At 43.4% G+C, this 24,611-nt stretch overlaps 1 protein-coding gene across 8 annotated transcripts in view; it reads left to right on the top strand.

Moving 5' to 3' along the window:
- The window catches only part of MEF2D (myocyte enhancer factor 2D), a 151,766-nt gene that overhangs the window by 90,981 nt on the left and 36,174 nt on the right, over positions 1 to 24,611 (top strand). For all 8 annotated transcript variants that reach the window (XM_063439464.1, XM_063439467.1, XM_063439462.1 and 5 more), the window contains one exon: positions 12,550 to 12,817. In XM_063439464.1, the coding sequence (XP_063295534.1) occupies positions 12,764 to 12,817 (54 nt within the window). In that variant the 5' untranslated portion in view covers positions 12,550 to 12,763. The remainder of the gene's footprint in view (positions 1 to 12,549; positions 12,818 to 24,611) is intronic.

Below are 24,611 nucleotides of genomic sequence, written 5' to 3'. Positions count from 1 at the left end.
CAGACCTCGCGCACCGTCCACTATCAGTACAAAGTATCACAGTGTAGTAACATCCAATATTCACCGTATATCCCATTTAAATGGCTTCGTTCCAGGAGCCATCTCCTCTCACACTGTCACTAGGCTGATATACACACAGCTAGGGCCGACATTATACCATGTGTTTGTCTGAAACCCTGCGCTCCAGAGCTTGCAATCCAAGCTTAAAGGAACACTGACATCAGATCTATTTTTTTTTTTTATCGTAAAATAATGTTTGTTATGTTTATAATATACCATCTCATTATTTTTTTAAAATTTATATTTATTGACATTTAAAAAAAATAAATAAAAAAAATACTTGCCTATATTCTCCAATCCACATTTATAGTATTGCCAGTTATCTTACCCAGTGATCACAATTTGGCAGCTGTGCATTGCTTTCCAAAATCGTCTGACAGAAAATGCTGCAGGCAGAAAGAGCAGGCAGTTTTCAAAAAGACAGCTGCAAAATAGTGAGCTTTGGGTCAGATAACCGACAGTCTGACCAAAGGTGCATAAAGATGGCTGTCAGAAATGGGGAGTGGGAAAGGTAGACAAGCGATTTTCTTTAAAAATGACATATACATGAATACTAAAAAAATGTTTTTACGACATACGAAATCAAGCCTTGCGCTCAAACTCCCACTGCTCCTGGGCGGCAGCAGTGACTTTAGTACACATCAGCCCCAATAGATGGAATAAAAACTAAATCCGTTAGTCCCTATACACAAATCCCTATACACATTTAAACAACTGTAGGTTTTTATCACCACTCCAATGGCCAATAATGTGTAAGTAAGACTCCCACACTAACAAATCACCTTGCTGTTTTCAGACCACAGGTAGAATCTCTGAGACAGAGAGGAGTATTTTTCTTAAATGGAAAACTCTATTGCTACAACTGCACCATTGTGTTTCTAGGACTATAGTACCCTCTGTCCATACCTCCCTCGTAACCCATACCAACCTCCCTCGTACCCCACCCCCCCTTGTAACCCATACCACCTCCCTCGTACCCCACACCCCCCCTCGTAACCCATACCACCTCCCTCGTACCCCACACCCCCCCCTCGTACCCCACACCCCCCCTCGTAACCCATACCACCTCCCTCGTAACCCATACCACCTCCCTCGTAACCCACACCCCCCACCCCTCGTAACCCATACCACCTCCCTCGTATCCCACAGCACCCTGCAGCCGACAAAGGGTGAGAACCCTTTACCTGATTCCAGTACCAATATCCCTCGCTTCTCCTCTGCCAACATCAGTTGAAGGGGGGGGACCTAATGCGCATGTGTGGCAAGCGCATTCGGACTTCCCCATAGGAAAGCATTGACTCAATGCTTCCCTATGGGGTTTTAGCTGATGCTGGATGTCCTCATAAAGAGTATGAGTGCGTCCTCATGCATTTAGCAGACCACTAGACAGCCACTAGAGGTGGTGTTAGCCCTGCAGGGTAATTATTGTAGTTTTTCAATAACTGCATTGTTTTACATTGTAGAGTGAAGGGGACTGGGACAGTGCACCCAGATCAATTCAATTAGCTGAACTGGTCTTGGTGCCTATAGTGTCCCTTTAATCCCTACAAACGTATTAACCATTATTAGGGAACACATGATGAAATGGTATATGATAACATAAACATTACCGTATATTTGGATGCTAAAACCTTTTTCGACAATATTCCTTTAATATTTGAACTCTCTATTCAACCATATTTCCCTTGGGTATTTGTTTTAAATCACGGTCTTTTTCTGGTTCTGCTAGTCTTTCTATCTGTAACTCTGACTATGTATTGCTCTATCTGCCATATACAGCAACATCTATAGCCATATTGCTGTGTCTGCTACAAATGCCCGCATCTGATGGTGGTGGAGGCCATATTGGATTGACTGAGAACCTTGGAGGAAAAGACCTCACTGCATTATTACTTCTTCTAAAAGAGCACACAAACCCCAATTTATTGGATGCATTTTTATATTCTTTTCACGTTGCAAATAAAGTAACTGTTCTCACTGTAGGGATCCAGGTATCATTAATGGAAGGGTCTCCAGATCCTCCTGTCAATTGTAGACCACGTGGGGCGTACCTTGGACCTCATGGGCCGCTGTTCATAACCGCTTGTTGACCTCCATTTAATCTGTGTGAGCAAGGCCTGCAGTGGAAGATCTTGAGGTTTTTCCATGAGAGGTTTCAAACTTCCTATTTCTGGTGTTATAGGGGGGGAGGAGGAGGGGATGAACATGTCATCAGCCTTGAGAAAACAAAAGAAATGATCATCGGAAGAGTTAGTATCCTGAGGCTGCCAGCTCTTGATTGGGTTGACAAGAACCTGGAGCCTAACGGTCTTCCTGCCTCGGGGGAGCCATGCACTTGGTCTTTAGTTGGCGTGCTGCGTCTTCGCTCTGCCTGCTTCGCATGTGTTCCAGCGGCCTCTCTTTAACACGGAGTGCATGTGCTTCTCCCCAATACAGAGGTAAGGAAAAACTCCCATCTGTAGAAACATGAGGATTGTCTACTAAGGGGTTTCACAAACATGTGCACTAAAAGGTATTAGTACTTGCAGAAATGTAAATGCTAATGCACCAATCTCCCTTAAGATGAACAGAGAATGAGACATTTTGTATTATGCTGGTAAAAAAATAAGAAAAATCTTCTCCCTTTTTGTAAGGTTTGTGTTTATTTGCAAACTTAGTTAAGGAACTCTAACATGATGGAATTGATTGACACGAAGTGGAGGTTATCCTTAATGTTGATTAAAAAAGATAATTGTCTGAAAGGTGTGTAATTTTACAGTAAATGGGGGAATGTATTACCCCCTTCTCAGCTCCTGGAGATTTGTTAAATGGTGTAGGAAATCTGTATGGTAAGTTCATATTTCACACGGTATATAAACACGTCTGTGTCTATCTGTCTATGCGAATGCAATTGCTTTTTAAAAATATATAAAGACAGGGGTCCACCTTATTAAACAAGCCTTGTTAACATCTTGAATTGTGCTAGAATTTGTCATAGAGAGAAGTGATCCCAACAGACCTCATCATAGAGTATGGCTGTGTCATGGCGTTTCAGTCCGTCTGTAACGTGGGGGTAGTTAAACTGGGTCTCTGTAACCATTATTCGTACGTCTCCAGTCAGGGGTAGGGGTTTTAGGAAGCAATCCCACAAGATGCAGGGGTTACTGACGTGTTTGTTCTGAGGGCATCTCTTGGATTTGAATCTCTTTTTTGTTTTTGCTAAATTACTAAAACTGTGACCTCTTACAGAATAGTTTTATTAGAGAGAGGACACCCTAAATAGTCTCAGTGTAATGATTCCATTTTCCTTTGCCTTCATCATACTATTTCCTGCTTTGTTTCTCTTTTAAAAAAAACTTTGCTCCACTGCACATGTACTTTATTCCTCTATGTGCAGTGCATGCTGGGACTGTTACGTTACCTCTATGTGCAGTGCATGCTGGGACTCTTACATTACCTCTATGTGCAGTGCATGCTGGGACTCTTACGTTACCTCTATGTGCAGTGCATGCTGGGACTCTTACATTACCTCTATGTGCAGTGCATGCTGGGACTGTTACGTTACCTCTATGTGCAGTGCATGCTGGGACTCTTACATTACCTCTATGTGCAGTGCATGCTGGGACCGTTACGTTACCTCTATGTGCAGTGCATGCTGGGACTCTTACATTACCTCTATGTGCAGTGCATGCTGGGACTGTTAAGTTTACCTCTATGTGCAGTGCATGCTGGGACTCTTACATTACCTCTATGTGCAGTGCATGCTGGGACTGTTACGTTACCTCTATGTGCAGCGCATGCTGGGACTGTTACGTTACCTCTATGTGCAGCGCATGCTGGGACTCTTACGTTACCTCTATGTGCAGCGCATGATGGGACTGTTACATTACCTCTATGTGCAGTGCATGCTGGGACTCTTACATTACCTCTATGTGCAGTGCATGCTGGGACTCTTACATTACCTCTATGTGCAGTGCATGCTGGGACTGTTACGTTAGCTCTATGTGCAGTGCATGCTGGGACTCTTACGTTACCTCTATGTGCAGTGCATGCTGGGACTGTTACGTTACCTCTATGTGCAGTGCATGCTGGGACTCTTACATTACCTCTATGTGCAGCGCATGCTGGGACTGTTACGTTACCTCTATGTGCAGCGCATGCTGGGACTGTTACCTTACCTCTATGTGCAGTGCATGCTGGGACTGTTACGTTACCTCTATGTGCAGTGCATGCTGGGACTGTTACATTACCTCTATGTGCAGTGCATGCTGGGACTCTTACGTTACCTCTATGTGCAGTGCATGCTGGGACTCTTACATTACCTCTATGTGCAGTGCATGCTGGGACTGTTACATTACCTCTATGTGCAGTGCATGCTGGGTATGTTACGTTACCTCTATGTGCAGTGCATGCTGGGACTGTTACATTACCTCTATGTGCAGTGCATGCTGGGACTGTTATCTTACCTCTATGTGCAGTGCATGCTGGGACTGTTACGTTACCTCTATGTGCAGTGCATGCTGGGACTGTTACGTTACCTCTATGTGCAGTGCATGCTGGGACTCTTACATTACCTCTATGTGCAGTGCATGCTGGGACTGTTACGTTACCTCTATGTGCAGTGCATGCTGGGACTGTTACGTTACCTCTATGTGCAGTGCATGCTGGGACTGTTACATTACCTCTATGTGCAGTGCATGCTGGGACTGTTACATTACCTCTATGTGCAGTGCATGCTGGGACTGTTACGTTACCTCTATGTGCAGTGCATGCTGGGTATGTTACGTTACCTCTATGTGCAGTGCATGCTGGAACGGTTACCTTACCTCTATGTGCAGTGCATGCTGGGACTGTTACATTACCTCTATGTGCAGTGCATGCTGGGACTGTTACGTTACCTCTATGTGCAGTGCATGCTGGGTATGTTACGTTACCTCTATGTGCAGTGCATGCTGGAACGGTTACCTTACCTCTATGTGCAGTGCATGCTGGGACTGTTACATTACCTTTATATTCTTACCATGTGCAGTGCATGCTTGTTTTATATCATGCTGGTCTTAAAGGGACACTAAAGGCACCCTGACCATTTCATCTCATTGAAGTGTCCGAGTTGCCCTGTCCATGTCTCCCTTAGTCCAGCAATGTAAACCACTTCAGCAAGCTAGAGTAATTGGTGTTTGGAGTGTCCCATTAAGACTTTTTGCTAGTTCCTCCTCCTCCCTTTTTACCACCCTACTCTGTAATCTGCCTCTCCGTTCTGTTGGTTACGTCACATTTACACATGTAACGTACAAAGAACAATTCCTGCATGCCCATGAAACTGAGAATTCTGGGTAGAGTCACGTCATGCAGATTACATGGGTATTGGATGAGTGATAGTAGCTTACCCTGTGTTGCGGCTTCACCCTCTCCCGTGAGATATATTAACCCGTTTTGGAACTTGCCTCCCTGGGTCTGAGTGATGGCACTGACTGGTCATCCAATATGTATAGTGAATATAAACCAGAAATCCATCTGAATGTTCTAATATTACCATATTTTATAGTGTATTCTGTAGGGAAAATGAAATGGTAGCATATATCGGTTGACATCTCAATATGTACTCCTGGCCCTGAAAGTGTCCAAATGGCTAGTATATGTTTAGACACCCCTTCTTTTATTTTTATTTCTTTTTTTATTCATCAGGAGTAATATGATCACAGGGCACGTTGCCTTAAACATTAGGACTATTGTGCGCACGAATTGTGCCATCAGTGTAATTTGCACATGTTAAACCGAACAATGGCAATTGACATACAACCAGCCGTGTAATTGGCCTGATTTGAAAGACAAGACCTTTGTAAGTGGCGCTGCGGAAGCAAGGCTGGTGTATAAGATGGCTCAGCGGGGATCTGATTGATGCCGGTTTGTTGATGTCAAGAAGCACTGCTTTTCAACGGCCCCTTATTGATCTATAACATCTCCCATCATTACACTGTGCTGATGGGATCATTATGTTGGGGAGATCTGGAATCTGGGTCAAAGTGACAAATACATAGATTATTACTGTGTCCGCTGTTGTTCCCATTTAATTTAGACATGAGGCACGGCAGTTTAGGTTTGCAAAAATCAAACTTCATTTTTTGGACTTTGTTATTGCTGATCAAGGGGCTGGACCCAGAACGAATTTACACCCACTATAACTCCCATCACTCTCGTAGCCTGTGTACGTTCCACTGATCTGTGTAGTGTTTTGTGTGCATTGCAAATAAAGTAAAAAAACAAACAAACTTTAAGGTCGAGGACTGCTGACCTTTGCACTGCAGATGTTGGTGAGATACTTTTTATGAGGCTCAGCTTGCCATCATCATGAATATGATAAATCTGAAGGTCACGGAGGGAGAATGCCTTTAACCTACAAGCAGGCCTACATAAGTGTTGTGAATATTTTTTATTTGTAATTATAATTACCGTACCAGGGGGGGGCTTCCTTGTTCTGGGCTCCAAACGAGTAAAATTATCCATTTTACTTTCTTTTGCTGTAATCATATAGACAGCCCTGTGTTCCTTGGCGCAGAATGAATTGTATATTTCCATTAACAAAGTCTCTCACATTCATGCAGGTCTGGGGTGTGGGTGTGAATGAGCCTCTTGTTGTTTTTATACGTTCAGGACCTGTGGTTGCCATTTCGGTCGGGATTCCTGGAGACCTGGTTTAGGTTAATAAAGGCTCCGAACAGCTCCAGTCTGTCCCCTCTTTTTTTTTTTAACCTTTGTTGGCTGCCTAAAGCAATAAATGGGCCACAGTCAAGCTTGCAGGACTCTAAAAGACCCTCTGCTACTCTGTGACAGTATCGGCATTTTAGGAGAAAAAACATTGGTTTTAGGAATCCCAATAAAATGTTGCAGAACAGGAGGGGGTAGGAGTTTGGGGCGACTGAAAATCTCTGTTCTGTCAAAGCTTATTAAAAGGACACTCATGGTACCCATGTTATTGGTACGCTGTGTACAACTTTTGGTGGATTGTGTTTTTATTTTTTTTTATATGAATCTTTAAATATTAGTTTTGATCCATAATTCCACCCTCCTGCCCCTCCCTCATTTTATGCTACGCTAATTCTGTTGTGTATGTCATGACCCATGACAATGCTGCGCTCTATCTCATTCATTCTTGCACAGCAGACGTTTCTGGGATTTGTTCAACTCTTGGCTTTCTACGGTAAAAAGTGGACTATTGAACCACAACTCCCACAAACCTCGGCTCTGCAGGAATTAATGGAATAAGTTCTGCGCTGCCATGGAGAAGTAAGGGAGCATTGTGATTGGCTGAGTCGCTCTCTTGCCTGAGCTGAGAACACTGAAGTCATTGGAAAGGTCAAGAACGGATAGTTTACTGCAGGGGTGCACAAAAGGTAGATCCCAATATGTCGTAGAGCTGCAACGTCCATGATGCGTTGCATGCCTTAAGAATGCTTTGGAATGACAAGGCATCATGGAAGCTGTAGTTTTAAAACATCTGGGGATCTACCATTCTGGCACTCCAGGTTTAATGCATATTGTACTGTGTTAAGGGAGTCCACAAATCATTTAAGTAAAGTCACCTTTTAATTAAAACGTAGATGAGTTTGATCCTCAATAGTTTGTATGTGATATAGATGCAGGGTTTAATAGACTGCAACGTGGCAACTAGTTAAATCTGTCCCGCTGTGAAAATTGAAGTAAAAAGCTGTGTTGGATAACCTTTCCATATCCAGCACTTTATCCCGCATTCTGCTTTATTCTTGTGCTGTTGCTCTTTACTGAAACATGTGCTCTTAATGTCATTTAATTCCTAATGACCACCTTGTAGTAAGTGGCTTTTAAGATGGTTATTTCTGTTGCTAGCCTTTTTGAGACTAGGACATCTCTGGGCGTCCCTGGCTACGGAATTTCTAAATGTCCATTGTGGACTCGTGCAGTAGATAGATTTACTTCTATTTGTGGGACTGCAAGTGCCGCTCTCCTATCGGAGGAGTGAGCTGAACCCGACTGGACTTTGTCAGCCATTACTGGATGCCGAACAGAGCTTTTCTTATGGCGATAAGAACCCGAGAGTCTCAATGCCTCCCAGATAGAATGTGATTTAGAAAGCGAGAGTTTTACGAAGTGACAGGTGGGTGTTTAAAGGGAAATGTCTCAAACAACCGCTATGTAGAAAGGGTTGTTAAGTCATAGACTCACCTCCCAGCTGAGGTTTTGTAGTTCTTAGGTGGTGGGAGTAAACACCGGCCTATTTCACACGACGATGTTAAAAGAAAGTGTCGAAGGTTTTACCACAGGTGAGAACAGATTCAGGCAGGGACTTGCAAAAGCATTATTATAAATTCCAAATGAACTGATTTTAACTTCTTCACCCCAGGACTAAAATATAAATAAAATATAAATAAAATAAAAATAAATATATAAAAGAATAGGGACCATGTAGCAGGTCATTTCTAAATAATCCCTGGTTTACTTAATAAACACTTATTTTATTTTTATTTTTTCACATATAATTTTGTTCTGAGCGCCACATTCACAGATTGGCACTTGTGTGTAAGCTAAACTTCTAGACTTCACTAGTTCATGGGTTCTTCACACCATCTCATATACCTTTACAGACTATATTAATGTGTTTCCGCAGAATTCTACAGAACACATGTACTCCGTGTGTGTGTGTGTGTAATGTTTTTATGATTTTTTTCCTCTTTCTTTCTTGATTTCCCTTTGACTAAACATGGAAGCGCTGATCTCAAATTAGCAGATGGAGCAAACGCAGACATAAATTGACATTCTGCTGTGTAGAATGCATGTTCCTGTGAATTCCAGGAGCTATGCGTTAATGCGAGAGATGCATGCATGTATTTTCACAAGATCATGCATATTAAAAGATCAGTTTGCCTGCTTAAAGTCTGGAGGAGCTAACAGCCTGGGATTAGAAGTCGGGGCGCAGGAGGGATGTCACAAGTTGAATCACACATACCCGACATTCTTTAAACTCTTTAAAAGTCTCAGTTGTTTTTCTATAGGTGGAGAGTAGATCTATCACTGTATAAAATAAGTGGAAGGGAAACAATGACATTTGTGAAAATCCATTTTAATTTCATATATTCGGGTGCGCCCAATCTGGGCCCTGGGTGTTTTATAGACAACCCATCAGTTCTATCCAATCGTGTTACTTGTTTCTCTTAGGGTGTTGAACTTAGTGTGTGTGCGTTTAAAAAAAAAAAATAAAAATAATAATTTTAAGTGCAGAGATGGATCCTACTGTGTACAGGAGAAATAAAATCTGTGCTTCATAACGTTTTCGAGGCTGTGCACGATTTAATTGATTGGATTCTATCTTCAATTAGAATATCAAAGTATCAGAGTACAATTTGTTTTGCTGGGTGTCCGCAGAGGTCTAGAGCCCCCCCCCAGCAACTGTCTGCACCCTCATACATTTAAAGGAGCTGTTTTGCAGAGTCAGAATGTGTGAGAAATCCCCTTTTTTTACATTTTAAATTGGCTGTTTTCTATTCGACTCCATTTACAAAGATTCCATTTTAAGACATTCATGCGAAAGATCTTGTTCTGAATGTTCCATTGTAAGCATTTACATTTCTCCGCTGGTTTTCCCTGCGTGGACGCTGCTTTGCTTGTTCATCTCTCTGCTCAGAAATTCAGCCCAGCTGCTTTTCCAAAACACAATTTGGGAATCTGACCTGTTCCAATATAATTTTTTTTTATTTTTTTTCCCTTTCCCCTTCATCTTTTCCTGGCTGAAGGATCTACGCCGGGACAGCTATTTATATCCCAGCCTAATCTATTTTTGGGACAGCAAGTGTAAAATTCCTTTTCTTAAAACAATAGGGCTTGTAGTGGAGAACAATTTGTGGAGACGGGTGGCCCTGGCACTCCTTATCTGCCCCCCCTTACACAACCGTGGACTCTGTTATGATAATGCTGTGACTCACGCATTTTACTCAGGACAATAAGGAGAACTTCCTGTTTTTATTCGATATCCAAGACTTGCTCGCTCTCTGCCCTCCCCTCTCCTAAATTAAGCTTTTCAGCTGTGGCACATCTCCCTTCGCAGCACTTAAGAAGTTTATTTTAACATTGTAATATCAGTAGTAGCCTGTGTTTCTAGTCCTGAATTTTATTGTTTAAAAAATAAACAAAGATTTCAGATTCTGTTTTTTACTTAGTTTTTTTCCCCTTTTTTCTATATCATTCCGATGTTGTGGTGGATTTGCTCGTTGTTTTAAGGCATGTATTCTTTATAATCTGCAATATTTATTCTTGCTTGCTGCCATAGCTCCAACTTGTTCTATTCCCTTGGTGATTGCATGGGATTTTTTAGAATTCTATTCATGACTCCTTGGGCACCAGAATTAGATTTGATGGTATTTTAGTGAACTGATGGATAACGCCATGATTCCAGGAAGCCTCCGTACCCTGACTGGTCCGTGTATACCATGGCATACACTGTGACCACCATATCTTGAGATTGGTATCCAAGTTTGATGCTGTACAATAGCTCCATAGGCCTTAGTAGTACATCTGCATCCTTGTGAGCCAGGCAAACAATTGTGCCATACAGTGAGGTCTGCTTAGCTCCAAGGCAGCTTGGGATCAAAGAGAACTACTTGTGGTTCACACAAGGCCAACTGATCTCTTTTCATTGCCCCAGGCTCCTACGCAGAAGATGGGGTGGGCCTCCAGTTTAACCCTTTCATTGCCAGTAGAGTTGTCCTCCATATCTTGCCCCCATTGCCCAATCTCTAGAAGGGTCTCTAACTGGGACTAACCCTGGAGTGTGTGCTGCAATCCCTCCTGCCCATTCGAGTTTCAGATATTCCATGATCTAGATGGCCATGACTTGTGTCATCCTTCTTTGGGTGCTTATAGTGCTATGGATATATATCTTCCTAAGATCTAGATGGCTCATGACATCTTCTGGCTCCTTAATTCCTCAATCCAACCTTCATCAACCTTGTCCCACATTATTTATACTGTACGTTTGGTTTATAAATACCTGTTGGGTGCAGTATTTTTAAGAGGTTGTGGACGGACATTCTCTGTGATAATCTTGCAGAGTGGTTACTTTAGAAGTTACATTTTAGCCCAACCGATTTACAGAGCTCTGTCCCGGACTATCCATCAAGAATAAAAATTTTGTCTTTGTTGGATTCTCCATAACCATTCAGGGGAATCTTTACTGTTTGTTTCTTGACGGTAGCATCCATTATATCACTTAAAGATGTATAATAACCGTGTATATAATATAAGCTGTTTCCTGTATAGCAAGTATGAGAGCGGATTTCACTGTTTGTACTTGGGAAAACTCATTTGCTTGAGTTCCTCAACTCCGTTTCACATTCCATATTTCTTTTCTGAGGGAATGTCACCTTGGATCCACTATGTGCATGACCTTTCCCAGTGTCCTTAAAAAGTCCCTCCTCTTACAAATTTACAGATTTTTGTCTTGCTTTGGTTCAGATTATGTGACAGACTGTCCTTCTTTGGGATACGTGTGCTGAGTGAGCACACATTGGGTAGTTATACACATTACAGGACTACGAATGTCATTCAAACTAATCTGTGCTAACCCGGATTGTTTTTATATATATATATATATATATATATATATATATATATATATATATATATATATATATATATATATATATATATATATATATATATATATATATATATATATATATATATATATGGTGTTTGTTCAGTTCCAATATCTACGTAATTATTATGTGTTTGCACTTTGTTTTGTTTGGTTTTTATATCTGCATTAATGGCCGGAGTTGTACCAGTTGTTTTAAAAAAAAAATTATTGTTTCTGTTTAAAGTTTATTGAATTTTCTGAAAGATTCACGTGACAAAAATTCTGCAACAAATTAGGCACGTACAGGTACCAACATTTTAGAAAGAATTGAATAAATAGGTATGTAGACAATCCAATTGTAAAGCAAGAAGGTCAGAAAGACTTCTCGATTAAGGAACGTCACTTATGATTCAACAGAGAGGTGGGGGTTTAAATTCTTGTACTTGAATAAAAAATGTAATTATATATATATATTTTTGCAAGATAAGGCTGGAGCATAGTTGTGGTTTGTTTAGATGTTTTTGAGATATGAAGACAAATCTGGTACAAACAAAGCTATAATTAGGAAGGGCACCCCCTGTATTTTAAGAGAAGGAGGTGATCGCGATGTGTAAAGTAATCTGCAAAGAAGAAAGTCAACTTGCATATTTTGGTTTGTGCCCTCATCAGCAAAATAGATCAGCGAAATAATAAGACAGATAATAGATGATTGATTTGAAACTGTTAAAAGGCTTTGGGGAGAGTTGATACAGTAGAACAATGTGAAAAGATTTGAGGTTATTATCCCCAGGAGGATACAATTTAACAAGGCTGAACTCTATGTGATGGGAAACATGTTTTTCACATGCTCTCTCTCTCTCTCTCTCTCTCTCTCTCTCTTTCTCAAACCCCCTCCTCCCTCTTAGGACTGAAGCCGGCAGAAAACGTTCAGAACATCTGGGACCAGCAGGGAAATAACATGAACTGACGGGGAATAGGATTTTTATTTTTTGTTTTTCAATTATTTCATGAACACTTTGTGAAGACGGAGGAAAAAATAAAAAAATAAAAAAAATCCCAAGAAAACGGGAAACCATTCTGTGCACAGTCTTCGCTGGTTAGTGAAGATTTTTAGGAGCCATGGGGAGGAAAAAGATTCAGATTCAAAGAATCACAGATGAACGGAACAGACAGGTTAGTGGAACTCTCATTTTTTGGAGATTGCTGTGTGTTACTATCCGTGGCGGCATTTAGGCGAGGAATGGCGAGCGAGGGACCCGCCTCTGGGGTTCAGAGTTTGATTGTTAGGGTGTCACTAACTGTAAGACATTGTAATCTGACCAGTGACTGTGGAGTTTAGTACGAAGTTGCCATAACTGATGTCTTGCAGGCCCTCTGGCCTGGGAGACAGCATTGCTCAGAATCCAACTTGGGGATCTGGGAACTGCAGTCCACAAAATGTATCATGCCAGAGGTCAGGCATTACTCCATACACAGCTAAGGATCAGTCTTTACCAAACGAAAGTCTTATTTGAACAATCCATTAGTCTCCAGCCTGTACCTCCGTTTAGCTCAACTTTATTGACCAATCACTCCTCATGTAACTCTGCATGGTCGCTTGTTGCTGTACGTACAATGGATAAAAATCAAACCAGACAGATTTATGGAGGACTATAAATGTAAAATGACAAGCCCATAATATTCAGTTATTTTACTTGTCAATCCTGGATTATTTATCTACTAAGAGAAGTTCTACTTCTAGGCCCAGAGATCACTTGGTTTCCTGAATCATTTTGCTATTTAGTGAAGAGGAAAGTTAAATGAAAGATGGCTGTCCTCTAGTGACCTTGGCTGACAATTATACCCCCTACACTTAAAAAGGTGCTGGGAGTGTTTCCATACCAATACCATGGCATGTCCAAATCGTTATTCTAACAGGTCAGTATTCCCTATAGCCGAGGTCCTAGCAGCCATCATTGCTTATTGCCATCATATAAAGGAACTTTGGGGGAGAAAATACATTTTGCATTTCCAGAAAAGAAAACGAAAACAACCTTAAAAACAGATGCAAAAAAATCCCCCCAAAAACAAAAAGCTAGAAACGTATCAGTGAATGAATTTAAAGGGCTCTTTTGATGCTTTTAGTAAACGGAGGAGGTGGGGAGCCATTTTTCCTTTTTAGCAGAATGAGCAGCCGTTTTCATTCTACGTTTACTTATAAAGGGATTTAATTTAAATACACTGGCCTACTGCTTTTGCATTACTTTGCTAATAATAATAATCTTTCACAGGAAACATCACACCGTTAAATTCACAGTTTTATATACAATCTACCAAGTGTGCGCGTTCTTCCTCAGCTTAAGTCTGCTTTAAAAGCAGTTTGGGCTTTAAAAGTAGTCTGCGTTGCTGTATTTTTAATTTTTTTGTTGTTTTGTAACTATTTATTGTAAAGAAACAAACATAAAAATAGGGTTGAAATAATGAAAGTACACCTTTTTGATTAGATTTTTTTTAGGCGTAATTTCTGTTAATTCCTTATGGGGGGGCTTGTGTTGTCTCTAGGGTGACACTTTGCTCTGATTGGAGGAACGCTGATTATAAATAAGCCTCTGTCTTGCGAGCCATCAATCTGCTTCATACCCAGAGGCCAGCTCTCGGCAAAGCGGGGTTAAACAGGCAAACAAACTAAATAAAGATGTTTGATAGAGTTAGCAATAGCTTCAAGATGTCCAGCATTTCCCTACTCTAATAAAGTGACACCCAACGACAGCAGTAATCATGTTGCCATATGTACAATGCTGCAGGCCTATACAGATAAGACTGGCTCTATTAACAACCAAGTGTCAGGATAGAGTTACCCATAATCCATGGCGCTCTGTGCGCAATTTGCTTTTGCGTTCTGGCCAATGTCTCCATCGCTAAATTCTCTGTGCTTTGTCGCCAATAAGCAACGCAACATGCGCAACTTGACACCAGGTGAATGGACGCAGTCGGTATTTAAAGGAACACGCCAGGCTAGAATTAACTCATTCTTTATCTTAAATGTATTGTATTGCTAAAGCAATTACAAAGAGGGAGAAATCATCACTTTTGCTGTACCTGTATTTGCTGCAAGTCTCCAGATTTTGCAGCATCTGCAATGACTTTTAGTGAAACCAGGAAGTGGCTTAGCCCGTCATGATGCTCCCTTAACATAGAGCACATCCATAAACAATGCTTTCAAGGAGTTGTATTTCAGCTGTTAGTTTTTCAATGTAGAAAGTAAACGGCTACACTACAACCGCCTAAACCTAAGTCATGATATCAAGAGCAGTGGTGGTTTTGGAGCAAAAAGGGGAAGAGGTGTGGACTCAGGGAGCAAAACTAAAAGCACAGGGTAACTAATAAACTAACCGTAATCTAACCTACACAATTCACCTAATATGTGGGTGCCTGGAGTGTCCCTTTAAACTGTGCTGTGTACGATGCACATTACATTACTGAATATATTGCGGGAATAGCCATTTATGTGGTCATCCATTATCTGTCCTGCCGTGCATATTATTCATTTTATTATTATTTATAGTCTCCAATGGGGGGGGTTCTTTCCAAACTGATTATCCCTTTCCGTACGATAAGCCAGCGGTTATTTTGTACAGATACGTACAGCCATTTAACAGTGATTACTTTGTCTTCATGACAATGGAAGAGTTAACTGAGACTGCATTGAACGCAGACAAATCCTCGCTCTGAGCGTGCCTGCTTGCATTTCTTTTTCCTGTGAGTGGCCGAGGGCAACCTGGAGTGTGAGTGTTTGGCTTTCCCCTGCATCTTGCTTCCTGTTTGGCCATGCTGATTGGCAGCTTACAGGAAGCAGAGCTGCAGAGGAAACATAATCACAGAGTGCTATCACTTCAACAATGGACTCAAAGTGCAGCATTCCACAGGTCTGGGGTCAGAGGTTACACTGGCATTATACACTGTGTTCTCACCGTGGCTCTATGCCAGATATTTACTGGTGGCACTGGGTGGCTCATCATGCAGCATTGTTATCTCTGCCCACCTGTGGCCTCCTCACAATGCACAGGTCTCTTCTAATAAACGGGTCTTGGAGGGTTAACAAAGAAATTCCAAGAGCGTCACAATATATGTTCCATCATTTACAGATCTACAAGAGGTTCTCGACCCAACATATTGCATTGGGTAGATAAGCAAGCCTGCCACCACCACCGAAAAAAAAAAAACACAGAAATGACTTTTTTAGTCTTAAGGTAATATTTGATAAATGTGTTCATTACCTCTTACACTCTCTCAGAAGGTATATCCATATACAGATCAAAAGAAAATCCGTTCTGAAGGTGGAGCAGTCTCCATGGCACCCGATGGATTATGTAACATCTTGCCCCAGAATTGGGCCACTTTTCTTGTGCTAAATGTGTTCAGCAGTTTGTTCTATATTGCACATGGCTTTCTATAGATGGCTGCTAACTTTCTCAGATTGATAACTTGTGCAGGACTCGGCATATGGCATAGCCCTTCCATCCCATATACAATTAGGCTATTAATTATAGTTTCCACTACGCTGAATGGTTCTACAGAAAAAAAGGCCAACACAACAGGAATACTTTTTTTTGTGTATTAAATATATGCAGTATAATTTTGAATAATTTGTGACTGTGTAGAGTGACATTCTCTGGTCTCTAAGTGCTGAATCCTAAAGCGGATCTCTCCGATAGATCAATCTGAGAGACTTGCCTAGTGATCGATTAGTATGCTGGCACTGCCCCCACCTCCCAGACCTGCTACGCTCCTAATGCCAGCGATACCTGCTGACTTTACAGTCGCATCCCAGAGGAATAATACGTGGATTCAGAATGCTTGGGACAATCAGGGGCCAGCCTCAGCATGGAGACACCGAAATGGGGTCAGCAGTTTTGATTTGCAGTCATACAGTGTGTCTGCAGGGCCTGGTGGAGGAGATAATTGTGCAAATTGCAGTAAATAATGTACGTGGGAATAACCTTCCAGGCAAGCCGCGATATAGCAAAGGTAGTAGATACATTGAATAGCCTTCCAGAGGCATTAATCCCAAACAGCAGGTTGCGATGGGGCTGTGGGTTGTTAACCTCTTGAAGAGAGTATTGAAATGTCAGATGTCCAGCTATTGGCAACCTTGCTGTGTATCTGGCTGGCTAAGCTTGATGAGAGTTGCTGTTCTGTGTTGGCTGATAGTCTGGTATTTGAACTCACCAGGTATAGGGTAGGCTAGGAGACAGGAAGGCAGAGTGAGCAGGCTAGAATAAAGGGATTCTATGTAGGCCATGCGAGAGGCCTAGTCTGAATCCTCTATTCATTGTGCGTTTGGCAGAAAGCCCGTGAAATTGGATTTGAAACTGATAATGTGCCATTAATGGACTGGCTACTATTTATATCCAGAAGGGTTATAAATTCCAGCATATCAGCGCTGCAGAATATGTCAGTGCTAAATTAGTAGTAATAATAATAATAATATGTGATTCCCTTCTCTGCTGGCAGACCATTCCATGTATCCACCACCCACATTATACAGGAGCTGTATATTTGTCTATGGTAGCTCTGGATTGTAGAGAATGAATCACCACGCCAAACCATGTACTAATCCTATTATAATGAACTATTGGTGAGACACGTAACCGCACATCCAATAATATCGGATATTCTGAGCGGCCGTGTTACCTTTATATAAGGAATAGGCAGAATTCTAATGTGTTTCGGTGTCTCTGGGCTCCATTTACATCCCATCATATGGACACAGCCAGACAGACTAATGCAGTCCTGAACACACAGGGCAATTAGCGGCAGTGCATAAGCTATAAATCGTGGAAGGCTACCTCCGATAGAGAGGACAGGCCTATATCATCCAGGATAGCTGTTTTATAGAGTCATAAATGATTTCTATTGTACTTTGTATAAGATCGCTGTCTGTCATGTTATACATATTGAGCTCAATGCTGCTATTTTCTCCTGTGTGTATATTAGAAATTGTGCTACTCGCTCGGAGGGATTTATTTACTAAAAATCTGCTTGGAGGGGATAGAAAGCCCGGCTGCAAAATATAGGCAGGAAATATCCGATTTGTCAAAATTCTCCAGAATTGCTGCAGTCACGGCTTGACTAAGGTAGCCTAAATTTGGCAATTCAGATTTCTGTTCTCTATAAGTAGTTTAGTTTATTAGGGAATAAATCCCACAAAGATCGATCCCTATATCAAATCTGAAGATTGCCAAAAATAGACATTTCTCACGGTTTTCCCCCTCTCTCTGTATAGTTTTTCATGAATACTGTATTTCTTCAGAAGTGGAAATCAAGGATGTGTTTCTAAGCGGGTGAATTGTGAACTATTAGAAGACGTTTATATGAAAATAAAGACTTTTTAAAGCTGTTTTTTTAAATTGAGTTTTACAACTTTATTGACAGTTACGGTTTATAGAATATCGAGTAGCAGAGCGTAGGATCGGGCGTCCTGTCCCATAATCCTCTGCAGCTCCTTGTTTTCTGCAGCGTAAGATGAGACTGAGCTGCCCTTAGACTTCTATAGCGCGGTGATTGGCAGCCGTATTTTCCAGTTCTCTGATCACCGCACTAATGGCAGATTGAAGCAGCGAGCAGCTGTTACATGCCGTGCAGCATGATGTCAGGGTTAACGCATGCAGGCCAGGCTTGTTAGTGAGCTACAGGGCCGCCAAACTAGGTTTGGAGACCCTTTAACTGCCAGGCCAAAGCAATTTGTTAGAGCAGCTTCTCCTCTAAGGGATTAAGGGGGTCCAGTATTCCTTTGTGGGTTCAGTGAAGACGTGACGCACATGCTGGGACACGTGGGAGCAGGGTACCGGCTCAGTTAGGAGACTCCTGAGGACTTAGCTTGGAAACCCCATTCTGTACACGAGGAATGGGATTCTATAACGTATGGCAGGAGATGGAGGATTCTAGGAGCCAGGCAGAGGTTAATCCCCGGGGATCGTTACGATATACCCTAAATAAATACAGTGACTGCTTGTTACTTAGGATGTATCCCCCGCCTTCAACACCTTTCCCATCTTTATGCAATGCCTCCACTGAAAAGCTATTCCAGGTATCTACTACCGTTTCTAGATCACCGTTAGCCTCTACTGCCTCCACTGGAAGGTCATTCCAGATACCTACAACCCTTTAAACACCAATTACAATAATTTATTTATGTTGAAATACTTTATTTATGAGCAGAGGAAGACTTCTGGCATAAATCTTTTGAATATCACATAGACACGTAATGTACGGTAGATAAAATACATAATAATCAATGCAGGTTACATAGCAGGTTTTGTTATGTCGTTATTATGTTAGACATAAATTAGTTCCATTATATATGGAGTTGTCAATTGGTAAGGATTATATCAGAAGTGGACCAATTACAATTATTTATATAGCACCAACATATACCGAGTCCCTGCACAATTGCAAACGAGACAAACATTTAGTTCTAGCAAAACATGTATGAACTACGGGAACAGTAAAGGGCCCCGTCCAGACGATCTCACAATCTCTAAAGGATATCACAGTTATACACGACTACTCTTTCTCTATCACTGTTAGCCTTTACTACCTCCACTGGAAGGCTATTCCATGTATCTACTACCTTTTCTATATCACTGTTAGCCTTTACTACCTCCACTGGAAGGCTATACCAGGTATCTACTACTTTCTCTATCACTGTTAGCCTTTACTACCTCCACTGGAAGGCTATTCCATGTATCTACTACCTTTTCTATATCACTGTTAGCCTTTACTACCTCCACTGGAAGGCTATACCAGGTATCTACTACTCTTTCTCTATCACTGTTAGCCTTTACTACCTGCACTGGAAGTGCCGCACATGTATCTACTACCCTTTCTCTATCACTGTTAGTCTTTACTACCTCCACTGGAAAGCTATTCCAGGTATCTACTACCCTTTCTATAGCACGGTTAGTCTTTACTACCTCCACTGGAAGGTTATTCCAGGTATCTACTACCCTTTCTGTATCACTGTTAGTCTTTACTACCTCCACTGGAAGGTTATTCCAGGTATCTACTACCCCTTCTCTATCACTGTTGGCCTTTACTACCTCCACTAGAAGGCTATTCCAGGTATCTGGAAAACCCTTAAAATATTTAGCGTGCGTGTTGTGTGTATCCCTGACCTTATTCCTATAAATTCTTGTTCTATTACTTTTGTTGTGAAATTACCACATCTGCCTGGTGATCATTCCACGGATCCACCACCCTTCCACTGAGCTGACAGTATAGTGGAGGGAGATTCCTGTGGATACTGGCTGACAGTGAAGTGTTAATGCCATTCACTAATCCTTTTTAATAAGCTGCTCAGCTTGAGCTCCCCCTCCCCCTTAGGCAGTCCCTAATTAGCTCTGATAGTGTTATCAGATGGCTATGGTAGGGCCAGCAGTGATAGGTCCTGCTCTGTGGCATGGGGCAGTGATAGGTGCTGCTCTCTGCCAGTGGGGCTGTTAGTGAGTGGCATGGGGCAGTGATAGGTGCTGCTCTCTGCCAGTGGGGCTGTTAGTGAGTGGCATGGGGCAGTGATAGGTGCTGCTCTCTGCCAGTGGGGCTGTTAGTGAGTGGCATGGGGCAGTGATAGGTGCGGCTCTCTGCCAGTGGGGGCTGTTAGTGAGGGGAACGGGGCAGTGATAGGTGCTGCTCTCTGCCAGTGGGGGCTGTTAGTGAGGGGAACGGGGCAGTGATAGGTGCTGCTCTCTGCCAGTGGGGGCTGTTAGTGAGGGGAACAGGGCAGTGATAGGTGCTGCTCTCTGCCAGTGGGGGCTGTTAGTGAGGGGAACGGGGCAGTGATAGGTGCTGCTCTCTGCCAGTGGGGGCTGTTAGTGAGGGGAACGGGGCAGTGATAGGTGCTGCTCTCTGCCAGTGGGGGCTGTTAGTGAGGGGAACGGGGCAGTGATAGGTGCTGCTCTCTGCCAGTGGGGCAGTTAGTAAGTGGCATGGGGCAGTGATAGGTGCTGCTCCCTGCCAGTGGGGGCTGTTAGTGAGTGGCATGGGGCAGTGATAGGTGCTGCTCTCTGCCAGTGGGGGCTGTTAGTGAGGGGAACGGGGCAGTGATAGGTGCTGCTCTCTGCCAGTGGGGGCTGTTAGTGAGTGGCATGGGGCAGTGATAGGTGCTGCTCTCTGCCTGTGGGGCTGTTAGTGAGTGGCATGGGGCAGTGATAGGTGCTGCTCTCTGCCAGTGGGGCTGTTAGTGAGTGGCATGGGGCAGAGAAAGGTGCTGCTTTCTGCCAGTGGGGCTGTTAGTGAGTTGCACGGGGCAGCGATAGGTGCTGCTCTCTGCCAGTGGGGCTGTTAGTGAGGTGCATGGGGCAGTGATAGGTGTTGCTCTCTGCCTATGGGGCTGTTAGTGAGGGGCACGGGGCAGTGATAGGTGCTGCTCTCTCCCAGTGGGGCTGTTAGTGAGGGGAACGGGGCAGTGATAGGTGCTGCTCTCTGCCAGTGGGGGCTGTTAGTGAGTGGCATGGGGCAGTGATAGGTGCTGCTCTCTGCCAGTGGGGCTGTTAGTAAGGGGCAGTGATAGGTGCTGCTCTCTGCCAGTGGGGCTGTTAGTGAGGGGCATGGGGCAGTGATAGGTGCTGCTCTCTCCCAGTGGGGCTGTTAGTGAGGTGCATGGGGCAGTGATAGGTGCTGCTCTCTGCCAGTGGGGCTGTTAGTGAGGGGCATGGGGCAGTGATAGGTGCTGCTCTCTCCCAGTGGGGCTGTTAGTGAGGGGCATGGGGCAGTGATAGGTGCTGCTCTCTCCCAGTGGGGCTGTTAGTGAGGTGCATGGGGCAGCGATAGGTGTTGCTCTCTGCCTATGGGGCTGTTAGTGAGGGGCACGGGGCAGTGATAGGTGCTGCTCTCTCCCAATGGGGCTGTTAGTGAGGGGAACGGGGCAGCGATAGGTGTTGCTCTCTGCCTATGGGGCTGTTAGTGAGGGGCACGGGGCAGTGATAGGTGCTGCTCTCTCCCAGTGGGGGCTGTTAGTGAGTGGCATGGGGCAGCGATAGGTGCTGCTCTCTCCCAGTGGGGGCTGTTAGTGAGTGGCATGGGGCAGTGATAGGTGCTGCTCTCTGCCAGTGGGGGCTGTTAGTGAGTGGCATGGGGCAGTGATAGGTGCTGCTCTCTGCCTATGGGGCTGTTAGTAAGGGGTATGGGGCAGTGCCCGGCCTAGAGACTGGTGTTAGGAAGGGGAGGAAGTGCTGTGTAGTTGTGCTGTGGATGCAGTTTTTTTTCTAGTTGGAAAGGAAATGTTGCTTTGGTCAGAAAAATAAACATCCAGCAACTGTTTAATGTTTTTCTGTCACTCGTTTCATGTCTACTTCTTCCCCATATCGCCCTCTTTCTGAATACTGAGCTCTGTCCTCATTCTCAGTCCGTACGGCCATAATCCCACTGTGTCACACAATATCCTGCGTTCCCTTTCCACATATCACATCTCTCTGTACCATTCACTTTCGCACGCTCTCTATCTGTGCCGCACAATCACTTTTCTCTCTCGCTTTCTCTCTCTCTGTGCTGCACAATCCCTGTCCTTCTCCCCTCTCTCTCTCTCTCTCTCTGTGCCACACAATCCCTGTCCTTCTCCTCTCTGTGCCGCACACTCACTGTCCTTCTCCTCTCTCTCTCTGTGCCGCACAATCCCTGTCCTTCTCCTCTCGCTCTCTGTGCCGCACACTCACTGTCCTTCGCCTCTCTCTCTCTGTGCCGCACACTCACTGTCCTTCTCCTCTCTCTCTGTGCCGCACACTCACTGTCCTTCTCCTCTCTCTCTGTGCCGCACACTCACTGTCCTTCTCCTCTCTCTCTTTGCCGCACACTCACTGTCCTTCGCCTCTCTCTCTTTGCCGCACACTCACTGTCCTTCTCCTCTCTCTCTGTGCCGCACACCCACTGTCCTTCTCCTCTCTCTGTGCCGCACACTCACTGTCCTTCTCCTCTCTCTCTCTGTGCCGCACACTCACTGTCCTTCTCCTCTCTCTCTGTGCCGCACACTCACTGTCCTTCTCCTCTCTCTCTGTGCCGCACACGCACTGTCCTTCTCCTCTCACTCTCTGTGCCGCACACTCACTGTCCTTCTCCTCTCTCTCTCTGCCGCACACTCACTGTCCTTCTCCTCTCTCTCTGTGTCGCACACCCACTGTCCTTCTCCTCTCACTCTCTGTGCCGCACACTCACTGTCCTTCTCCTCTCTCTCTCTCTCTGTGCCGCGCTCTCGGGTTATTAACAAAAGTATACATTTTTAGGAATTCTAAGTGAAATTCAAAATGTATGCCAAAATAACTGAAAATTATATTTATACCTTCCTTGGAGAATCCTTTTTCAAATTTTGGCCTAAAGTTTGACATTCACTTGGATTTCACAACAATTGTTACTTGTGTGAATAACCCTGCGTGTGCCAGACTGTCTCCCTGCCTGTGTGTCACATTGTCTCCTCTTTCTGCTCTATACCTTTACTTCTCTCTGCCTTTCTCCTCTTAACTTTGTCCCATCATCAATCTTGCTCTGTCTCTTTTCTCCAGGCCACACTGTCTATCTCTCTTCTGCATCTCTCCATTAATTCTACTTTCACATTATCACACCTCTTGGCTGTCTTTTTCCTTTGGCACATTAAATCACGTTATCTTGTTTCTGCTTTCTCGTTATCGCTGTCCCATCCCCCCTCTTCCTGGCACTCTCCATTGCTCTCATTATACTCCATTTATTATCACACATTTTACATTTCTTTGCTATCTCAAGGCACACTAAACCCCTCGGTCACACACAAACACAATAGGGCAAAAGGTTCGACCCCTTCCCCACATTAAAATCATCATTAGTATGAATGATCTTAATGTGATGTTCATTAGTTGAATTCTGAATGATATTGTAAATGCACGGAACGCAGATAACATTTCTAAATATTGCGTTCAGGTACGATCATTCTAGCAATACACCGTGACACGTTGCTTGTTATCAGCTGTGATTAGTTCACAAAATCCTGCGTTAATGGCAGCCATCAGACAGATCCGCTGACCTCCTGCAATGACCAGGAGGCGATTGATGTACATTGTGCTTGAAATGAGTGACAAAAAAGGCCGCGAAACGCAGATAGGATTACGTGATGAGGGAGGTCATATCCGCCTGTCTGAAAGCAGATCTATGGCAGAGATTTGATATGTTTAGTACATGCATTCTGTCCCATGATAATTCAGCATGATCAAGCCTAGATTGTGTTGGCTAGGTCTGTCAAGGCATCATGGGTGTTGTAGTCATGTAGCTGGGGTCTACCATATGGCCTCTCCTGCTCTAAGGCTTTGGCAGAGAATTGGGCACTGCAAATATAACTGGCTTGCAGATTGTTAGTATCTTGTTTGTTGCTTAGGTCTGTGTTAGTATGCAAGGCAGACATTGGAGGGTGAGCTTGGTGAGGTGGCGTTATTATACCCCCCCATGGACTTTGATGGCTTTTAATGAGGTCTTAGTCCACACTGCCACATTTCATTTCCTTCCTCGATGTTATCCTGGGAAAGGGAAATGCTTTCTACTTTCACTGGAAGGCTATTTATTATACATGACTGCCAGCCTTTACGGCTTCTGTTGGAAAGCTTTTCCAGGTATCTACTACTATCCCTTTCTATATCCCTTTTAGCCTTTATTACCTCCACTGGAAGGCTGTTCCAGGTATCTACTACCCTTTCCATACCACCCCTGACAGACAGCGCTGAAATAATCAGCAGCATTTCAGTTTGAGGGGAGGCTGCTGGCTGCTAACCAGTCTCTCTGGATTTAAACCCAAAAGACAGACTTCTGTCCACACTGCCATAGCTATAAGTTTAATATGTTTTAATTTCTTTTTAATATCTTGCGGATTATGTTTTTGACCGGACCAGGATTTACAATATGGGTATTTTTGCGTCCCCCTTACATGACTAGTTCTGCCCAATTATCATTGAGAACATTAGGCTGAATATTACCT

Source organism: Pelobates fuscus, chromosome 13 (assembly GCF_036172605.1).
Source record: "Pelobates fuscus isolate aPelFus1 chromosome 13, aPelFus1.pri, whole genome shotgun sequence".
NCBI lineage: Eukaryota > Metazoa > Chordata > Amphibia > Anura > Pelobatidae > Pelobates > Pelobates fuscus.
The sequence above is the reverse complement of the archived record's forward strand: the minus strand, read 5'-3'. Positions and strand labels throughout refer to the sequence as shown.